The sequence below is a fragment of the Musa acuminata genome, unplaced genomic scaffold (assembly GCF_036884655.1).
Source record: "Musa acuminata AAA Group cultivar baxijiao unplaced genomic scaffold, Cavendish_Baxijiao_AAA HiC_scaffold_1105, whole genome shotgun sequence".
NCBI classification, from domain to species: domain Eukaryota; kingdom Viridiplantae; phylum Streptophyta; class Magnoliopsida; order Zingiberales; family Musaceae; genus Musa; species Musa acuminata.
The window spans coordinates 87,828-96,816 of NW_027021318.1; the positions used below are offsets into that span (position 1 = coordinate 87,828).

Below are 8,989 nucleotides of genomic sequence, written 5' to 3' on the forward strand. Positions count from 1 at the left end.
GATTGGTGTTGGAAATTACTCAAGACCGAAGCAAACTGGTATTTGATATATGCATTCTTTCTTATTTTTTTGACATGATATTTGATATTAGTAGTAGATTATTACATACAACTGTTTCAACCAGACACTCATTTATTACACACTCAAGTGTGTGTGAGTTCGAAGTACTGCAGTTCATTGGCTCTATGTTGATTTGATGGAATACAAAGGATGCGAGTTTTGTACCAAATATATTGCATCCGTCGTGATGAAGGAAAAGTATGACAACAGTTGATTGGCTCTATGTTAACTCGATTGGATTACATATCAAGAGAGGATGGTGCACTTCAGTCTCAAGAAATCTTGTACGCATGCATATAAGCATTTACAATAAAATAAGGCTTTAGTGGCATCCATTTGTTCATTTATCCTTCTGCCAAGCTGCTTCCTTTCTTTGGTCAGCCTAAAGCTATTTGGTTGTGCACTACTTATACATGCATGTCTGAAGTATTATTGTAAGCTTTACCTATTCTGTTAAATTGCATGTAACAAAATGATGCATGATGAGACACATCAGTCTTAGCTAGATGGCATGAACTGACTGATACTTTGATGACCCACCTTATTTGGGACCTCAAGATACCCTCTTTTTAGAGGCATACATGCTTGCTAAAGTTATTTGAAGGCTAGCTTAGAAAAGGTTGCCAATGGACTTAACCAGCTTGCTTGTGTTCCAAGGACCAAACCTGAAAGTTTGAGCTTTGTTGTTTGATGGAGAAACTAGCATTTTCATGTACTGTTAAACCTGAATTCTCTGTTTCTAAGCCTCATCCAGGAACAGACATAAAGAACAATTTGATGTGTTAGTTTTCTGAAAAGACAGAGATGCTTCACCAGAAGTGAACGCTATCTTAAGCCTGAAATATCAGAAAGTTTGGAACCATGAATGCAGCTATAATGTAACATTTTCTGGAGAAGATAGGAACCTCATGGGCTTAGTATTATGCAAAATCATGAGGAATGTTTGTACCCCAAAATACTTTGAATGAGCCAAGACTAAGACATTGATGGAAACACACAAGAGGCCACTAAAACTTGAGTAGCAACAGTCTTGGAAATGATGGTGGTGGCAGTGTAAAGAGAGCAGTCAGTCATTTTCTGTGGTGGATTTGTGCAGGTCACTCTCTCTGAACATTCAGTGCACTAGAAATAATTCAGTATCTAACTTCAGTTGAAGGTTCTCCAAACAGTGTAAAGAAAGTTTGAAATCCACGAGTTCTGTGAGGAGAGGGCTATGCTTTTTGGAAGATCAGCAGCTCCAGGTAGAATTTACCAGATGTCTCAAGTTCTGAGAGAGCCAAGTCCTGAAATGTCAAACATTGACTATGACAACATTTGAATCCAAGTGAATCTTGCTGTGGTTTTTGGTGCTTCTGATGCATAGTTTGCCTTGAACTGAACTAATTTCTTATCCCTATGATGTCTTTAAACAGGCACATGAAAACAGGATTTCATGGACATGGAATGGGAGAGTCGTATACAATTCAAGGCATGTCAGCCATGAAAGTAAAACCTTGTCCGGATTGCTAGAGACAAGTCTTTCAATCTTCTAGCGCAAAGACATCTGAAACATTAGGGTTTTCTTGAAAGCTCACCACCAATAATTGCCACCACCTGCAAGAGATTCCTGTTGCATGGCAAATATGATATGTGCAGCCACTGTGGCCTACAACCCTTTTTCTGTTCTCTTCCACCGAATCGAATGTTTCTAGCAGTAACATCGACTGCTATCCAATAAGCAGTTGGGTGTTGCTGTTTTGCCTCTTCGACTCGGTGGTCTTCTTCTTAGTAGCCATGGTTAATGTTCTTGAAATGATTTCTGATATCATAACAGGACAACTCCTCCATACGTATCACTAAAATTCGTGATGCAAGAGCATTAATTATTTGCATGGTAAACTTGTGCATGCAGCCTACCAGCTTAATCACGCTGAGAGAGATGAGAGAGTTCAAAAGGGAAGAACACAAAAAGGAGGATTCAACTGTAATCCGAGCCGAGTTCTTCTGGATTTTGTGGAGCACAACTATGTTCAGGTGGCAGCTTCTCCAGCTTCTTCTGGAGCTCTGTTTCTTCGTCTCTGAGCTGGGCATTCTCGCGGAGTACCTTCTCGCGCTCTCTCATGGCACGGTTGAGATCATCGAGGAGCCGGCCGTTTGCAGACCGGAGATGGGCAACCTGCGACCGCAGCTCGCTGAGTTGCTTCAGCTTGCGCATGCGCGATCGCCGCGCGGACTCTCTGTTGGATATCATCCTCCTCTTCCTCCGCTCCTCGGCCCAGCACAGTCGCTGCTCTTCCGCCTCGACCACGCTGTGGTTTGGAAGGCCGACTTCATGCATCAACGGCGAGCTCTGAGCTTGGTTCGGGGAGCAACATCCAAAGAGATCGCTCAGGTGGAAGGAGGAGGGGATGCCGTTGTTTGGAAGGCCGACTTCATGCATCAACGGCGAGCTCTGAGCTTGGTTCGGGGAGCAACATCCAAAGAGATCGCTCAGGTGGAAGGAGGAGGGGATGCTGTTCTCAGCCATGTGGTACTGAGACTGGCAAGAAGGCATACACGAAGGTGAAAGGTATCTAATGCTGGCAATCTCACCTGGATACATGGTCACAAATTTTCCAGAGAATAGAAGATCCAAGAAAGATCTCGGTCACAGTGGGATGTTCTACTGAAGGGGAAGGAAGCATGGAAGGTATTGATGTGAATTTATAGAGTTGCAAGACTCGGCAGTACCACTTTGTCCGGTTCAAGCAGCATCTCATCCTGCTGGATGGATGCCGAGCAATGCATGCATGCATGCATCCATCCATTACAATTCCTCCATCGCTATCAGACGATGGCGTGCAGATGACGGAACCCTCGACACCAAAAACCTTGTTGCCCCCATTAAAGTAGAAGCTGGTTCATTAGCAGTGACAAGCATTTGCTTTGAAATGAAAGAGGGCCAGGATGTTGGTGCCACTATAATGCGGGCATAGCTTTGGATGCATCTTCAAGAAAAGGAGAAGAGAAAGGGCACGACTGTGGATGATGGATGACAGAATCATGGGCTAAAACATAAAGACAAACTTGGCTTTCATGCAGTGTCACTGTTGATCAAGGGGAATGTTTTGGAGCGAGAGAAGGAAGAGGATGTAATTGGTGAGAGGTATGTTAGATTAGATTATTGTTTAGCATGGCTTGATTCAGCTTGTGTCACGCAATTGAAGTCACTTTCTGTAAAGTGAAGATATAGCATATCAATTGCCATGGGATCCACTGAAATGGACCACTTTGGATGGCGATTGGATGGATAATTGAGGAGCTGTGGAATCAAATTGATTAGAGCTCATTCCAGTCCCAGCTAAAAAGAAAAAAGTATTTGATCATATTATATATCTATTCAGTTTATTCTTCATTCCAGGATCATTTTTAATCTCTCAACCATGACATTCTAGATGGTTTGGACCTGCACACTGCTGACATCATCTGAAATGCTTTTATCTTTTCCTTCTAGATTTGGTACATGTTTATTAGTTTTATAAAATGTAGACTCCACTTCACCACATTGATATCAACATTCATATCTAGTGCATTCTTATTAAATTTAGTTTGTTGACTTAGGTTTGCTCACAAGTCATTGTAGCCACTCTGAATCTGATGCACAATCTTTATGCTTTGGTGGTTGTTCTTGATATTTATGGTGATGGATAAGAGTGAATCCTTTTGGATTATAATATTTGACCCTGTTGCATACATCTTATGTTTTCTCTCTTGTCATATCTTGATGTTTGATGTAGTTGCTCCTACTGGTGCCAAAAAAAAAAGGGGTGCTTTGTGTGTTCTTTTCCTTTGGCTCAATTATACATTAAGAGGTCACTCCAGTGGGCTTAATAATTGCTACAAAAAAAAATGGTATTTAATTACCTTATGAATTTGCCGAAAAGATAATTTTCCAATTAGGAAAGAACAAGAAAAAGGAGCTTTAAATTGTATCCCTGTTCACTTTATTGTTATCGAGTGTAATGGATCTCAGTTGACAATGGCAGACCTCTTTTGGCATCTAGCACTTTCTTTTCTGAATAAGTAGATTATTGCTCGCATGAAAATGATGTGTGGTTTGAGTAGTGTGATAATATATTTGTTTGATTTCCACTTTGCTGGTTTTACATGAGATTACCAGTTCATAATACCTGGTGGAGATTTTTATTTGAGACCCTACATGTTTAAGACATGGCAAATTATATCTGAATTATGAGCTTTCAAGGCTGGTTAATGCTGTGTAAAGTCGACGATCGATGAACCGAAGTTTTCAGGTAACTAATTACTTGTCTTTTTGGTTGATCACTTTGATGCAAATGTCAAGAGACCTATTCTCAGCTGGAAAGGTCTTCTGACACTCGAGTACTATGCAGATTTCTTCTAATTGCCTTCCTAATCATCTCCAGCAAAGGACAGTAGTTTTCAGAAAGAAAAGTAGCAGCATTGTTCTTGGCTTTGCTATGATTTACCACTCACAGCAAAAAGCTAATGTCATTTTGCTTCCATTCTTGAAATGTGATGTACAAATGTTGCACTTGCAGTTTTCCATCACAACCTTTTCCAATAAACAAATCTACTTCGCCAGCATTTAGTAGTTCTTAGCCTTCTTTCTTTCCTGTTTGGCTTCAGTATCAGGCTGCTTGCTCACTCTGATGTTATAACCATAAGATTGATCCAAATATGCCTACAAAGATATGTGTACAGGATGTTCTTTTCGGCTATATCTTTGTTTGTCTGGATGACAGGAATGTTAGTAAACCAAAGTGTTCATCCCAACACAGGAAACAGTAGGGAGGAGGTTTTGTCTTGTTCTTGGACACCAGCATCTTGAAGACTCTTTTTGACTCCATTTCCTGTCTTCCCAAAGGCACTGACACACCTCACTATCCTCTTCTCTTGTTCTTGAAAGACCAGATGGAACCTACAAGGATGTCCAGGGCAGTAGCTCAACATCCATCATTAGCATTCTGAAGGAGAATGATATAAGCTGTGCTTGTTTCCATCTTGCCATCAGAATTCGAGTCTCAGGTAAACAGCTACAGATATCATTGGCTCATTGGCTTTTCTATTAACAACTAATACTTGTCATCACCTGTTTTCATACCAAAAAATTATCTTTTGCTGTGCTAATTAACTTGCTGTTTTGACAGGCTGATGAGCAGAAAAAGTAATCTGATATCAATAGTCGAGGTTGAATGAGTTTCAAATTAAACTCTAACAAATCTGACCTCCGAACGAGCTTATATCGATCAGATTTCAAGTAAACTGAGACATTTCTGCAATCCATGAACATTTGAAACAGTTGCAGGTAGGAATTCTTGCACCAGTTGACATAACTTGGAACTAATTCCTGGCTCAAACATGCTTGTTCTTCGGTTGCACTCAGGTCTTGAAATGGTGAGGATGCTTCATCAAACTTGGATCAAACCTGCTTATTGATGCTTCATCAACTATGTGTTCAAAGGACACATGAAAGGATGCTGAAAAGGGTGGGAAGAAAGTTGATGCATTATTTCTTCAGCAAAGATGCAGCAGCAGCAGCAGCAGCAGGAACGATGATTGGGTCTTCCACCAATCTGTCATGGAATTTTTGAGTACGGAGTAGACCAGGAGTTGACATCTGCTACCCCATCTCTGCACTCTCTTCTGTCTGTGTTGAATAGGCTCAAGCACCATATGGTAGAATTAGGCCTAAAAGACCAAATCCTTTGTGCAAACAGTTTGAAATCAAGTAGCCTTCTTCTTCTTTTTTGTCTCAGCCAATATATCGATTTCCAGTAAAGCAAAACTTTGGTATACTTTGTGATGCAATTCCTTTTTCTTTTTGAGAAGAATGTGGGGAAACACACTCCAACTTTATGCTGATAAATACTTGATCACTTGCTTTATTCTCATCCCCCTAATAGGCTGCAATTTCCAAGTCCTGCAAGCTTCTTAAATCTCTCTCTCTCTCTCTCTCTCTCTCTACAGCCACTGTAGATGTTGAACCTTTTGGTGTTGGGGGTTTATGATCGGATCAAAACAATTTGCTCTCTGCACTGATCCTAATTGTGGGTTGAGACTTGTAAACTTGAATGAATTGCTTCTGCTGCTGTATACAGTGCTTGGAATTTATGAAGATGATCAACAGAACAGCTTTGACTGCTCTAAATGAATGAGCAAAAGCTTCAATCTCAGGCATTATTCTATTGGCCAAGGAAAGAGAAGGCCCTCCTCACTCCATCTACACCAAATGCATCGATACAGCGACTTGCCTTGTCCTTTAGTACCATTGCACTCTGCATAGACCTTTATGATGCACTATCAATTCGATCCAGCTTTCTCTCACTGTACAGATACATGTTTTTGCTTTTCTTCGTTGATCGTTCTGTGACATAAATTGCATCACGAGAATGACATTGTTGTGCCCACACATTCCCACTACCAAACAACACTTTTATGTTGATGTGCTGTGTGTTTGGTCCAATAGGATTGGCTCACTAAGGATAAGCTCACTTGCCTACCCCCAATAATGAAGTCCTGTTGTTCCACACCCACCATTCCACCACTTCCATGGATCTCTTTGATCGATCTTCGATCTTCGATCTTCTCTTGGCTTCTGGTAGTGGAAGAAGAGGAGGTGTTAGTCCAATGCAAAGCTTGCTCGGTGGGTGGAAGAACGCATGCAGAAACAACAAAAAAGAGGTGTTGTTTGATGCACTGAGATTGTGGATGACAAAGCTTCATTAGCCTTCTTAAACAAATGACAAGCCATCGTCGTCGTCACTGTCACCGGTCGTGGTGTCACGTTGGTGATGATGTATGCAGCTTCGAGTCCGAGACGCCTCTTCTTCTTCTTCTTCTTCTACTTACTCTTCTTCCCAGAGGCACGATGAGGAGCTGTCACCAAAGTAAAGCTCGGCATGGCCATAAAGATGATGAGGTTGATGGGGGGAGGAAAAAGGGCTTCTTGAAGCCACAGAAAGAGATTCCAAGAACATGTTGAGAGTTGGATTTGCAGATGGATCTGCCTAACACACCTCCATGTCCATGTGTTGGCTGTACAACTACAAGTGGCAAAAGGAGTTTGCAGGATTTTTTAGCTTGGAAACCATCACTTGCTACCTCCAAGCAAAAGGTGAGTAGGGAGTGTGAGGGAGTTGCTTCCTTCTCATGCTTTCCTTCTCTTTTCCCAGATTAATACAGGAGGGATTCCTCCATCCATCACATCACATCACACAAGTCAAATCCTTGGACACAAACAACCTCTACAAACAGTTCAAGTGACTTGTCATGGTTTGTGTTCATCCAAAAAAGTTAGTGCAAGAATCGATCAGGAGGACCTTCCTTTACACACTGCACCAAAAACAAGAACAATGTGCTGAGTTCCCTCTCTTCTTGATCTGCAGGTAGCTATTACACACAACAGTTCAGTTCAGGAGGAGCTGTAATTAATGGACAAGGCTAAGCATTCTTTTCGGAGTAACAAGCAAGTTGAACTTTCCATCTTCATAGCATTCTTAGAGATCCAACCCAAGCTCGGCCCAAATGATCTCTCCGGCTTACGAAGAAAGTCGTATCAGCTCGGCCCGAGCCTATTAAGAAGGATCGTAATCCAAAAAAATATTAGTTTGATGATGATGTATCAAATATACTTAACATGATTCAAAACCTTACGTCGTAAGCTTTTAAACTAAGAGTTTTAAGTTTTTTTCTAGAAAAAAATGAGATATATATATATATATATATATATATATTTCAAATCGAAACATTGTCTTTATAATAATCGGAGGTAAAAAATCGATGGCAAAATATCATCATCATCATCATCATCCTATTTAGACTCCCAAAAAATTTCAACCTATTGGCGGTCATGTTTTCCTCTGCGAAAACATAATTAACATAAAAATTATTAGAAGAGGAGTAAATTGATTATAATAAATTTTTTTCAAGAAAATATATATAGTTCCGATTAAGAATATCCATCAAATGAGTGAAATAATAGCTTGAATTCCTCTCTTGAAGAGTCCCTCCCTAATTGCAACAATTTTACAGTGATAACACTTCTAATTCTCCTTACCTTGTTGATCATAAGAAGCTTCAGCTTTCAGTATGGAGTTTGTGCCAACCCCATTTAAATGAGTCTTTCTCATCTAACAAAATTCTCCCTAATTTGAGACATAAATAAATACCTTAAATGTTACTATGTGATGGGAGACACTTCATCTACTCCTCCTTCTTCGTCTTATTTTTCAAATTCATCATCATCATCTTCTTCTTCTTCTTCTTTTCTTTTCTTATCTTATACTTGTCATAAATAAATACCTTAAATGTTACTATGTGATGGGAGACACTTCATCTACTCCTCCTTCTTCGTCTTATTCTTCGAATTCATCATCATCATGTTCTTCTTCTTCTTTTTCTTTTCTTATACTTGTCTTCTTCGTCATAACATGAGATATGGGCCAGAAATCGGATGATACATCAAGACAACACAATAGAGGCATCAACATCACACACGCATAGGTGGCTAACCATACAAGTTTAGCAAACGTACATCTCCTTTCTTTTATTAGTAGAAGTTTGTGGCTTCATCAAACCTCTCCTTTCCTCTACAAAATCATTTGATGTCTCTATTAAAACATTCAATTCATAAAGTAATGAGTTTCATGTTTAAATCCACATATCGAAGTTACGTACGTTATTTAATATAATAAAAATATATTTTATTCTTTTAAAAGTTAAGAAACTAAGATTTTTTTTAATCCGATCAATCGGATTCACGTTGTGTGATGCATGGACCTATAGAACATGTTCGAAATTAGTCGACGTTCGTCGAAAAATCCTTCGATAGAGATGTTGCATGTTTAATACCAATAATTTTTTTTAATACTTAAGTTAAATAGTGTGATCTTTGAGCGCACACACGAGGATCTTTTAAAGCAAGATGACT

At 39.8% G+C, this 8,989-nt stretch overlaps 1 protein-coding gene and 1 long non-coding RNA gene across 2 annotated transcripts; one reads left to right on the forward strand and one right to left on the reverse strand.

The window, feature by feature from the left end:
* Nucleotides 1-1,890: 1,890 nt before the first annotated feature.
* On the reverse strand, nt 1,891-3,056 carry LOC135666523 (basic leucine zipper 43-like). The gene has a single exon (XM_065178112.1). The coding sequence runs from the start codon at nt 2,639-2,641 to the stop codon at nt 2,018-2,020; it is 624 nt and encodes a 207-aa protein (XP_065034184.1). The 5' UTR covers nt 2,642-3,056; the 3' UTR covers nt 1,891-2,017.
* Nucleotides 3,057-4,269: 1,213 nt separating this feature from the next.
* LOC135666526 (uncharacterized) lies at nt 4,270-5,810 on the forward strand. Its single transcript, XR_010509802.1, has 3 exons — nt 4,270-5,085; nt 5,208-5,365; nt 5,444-5,810. It is a non-coding gene; the product is annotated as an uncharacterized LOC135666526 (long non-coding RNA).
* The last annotated feature ends 3,179 nt before the right edge of the window (nt 5,811-8,989 follow it).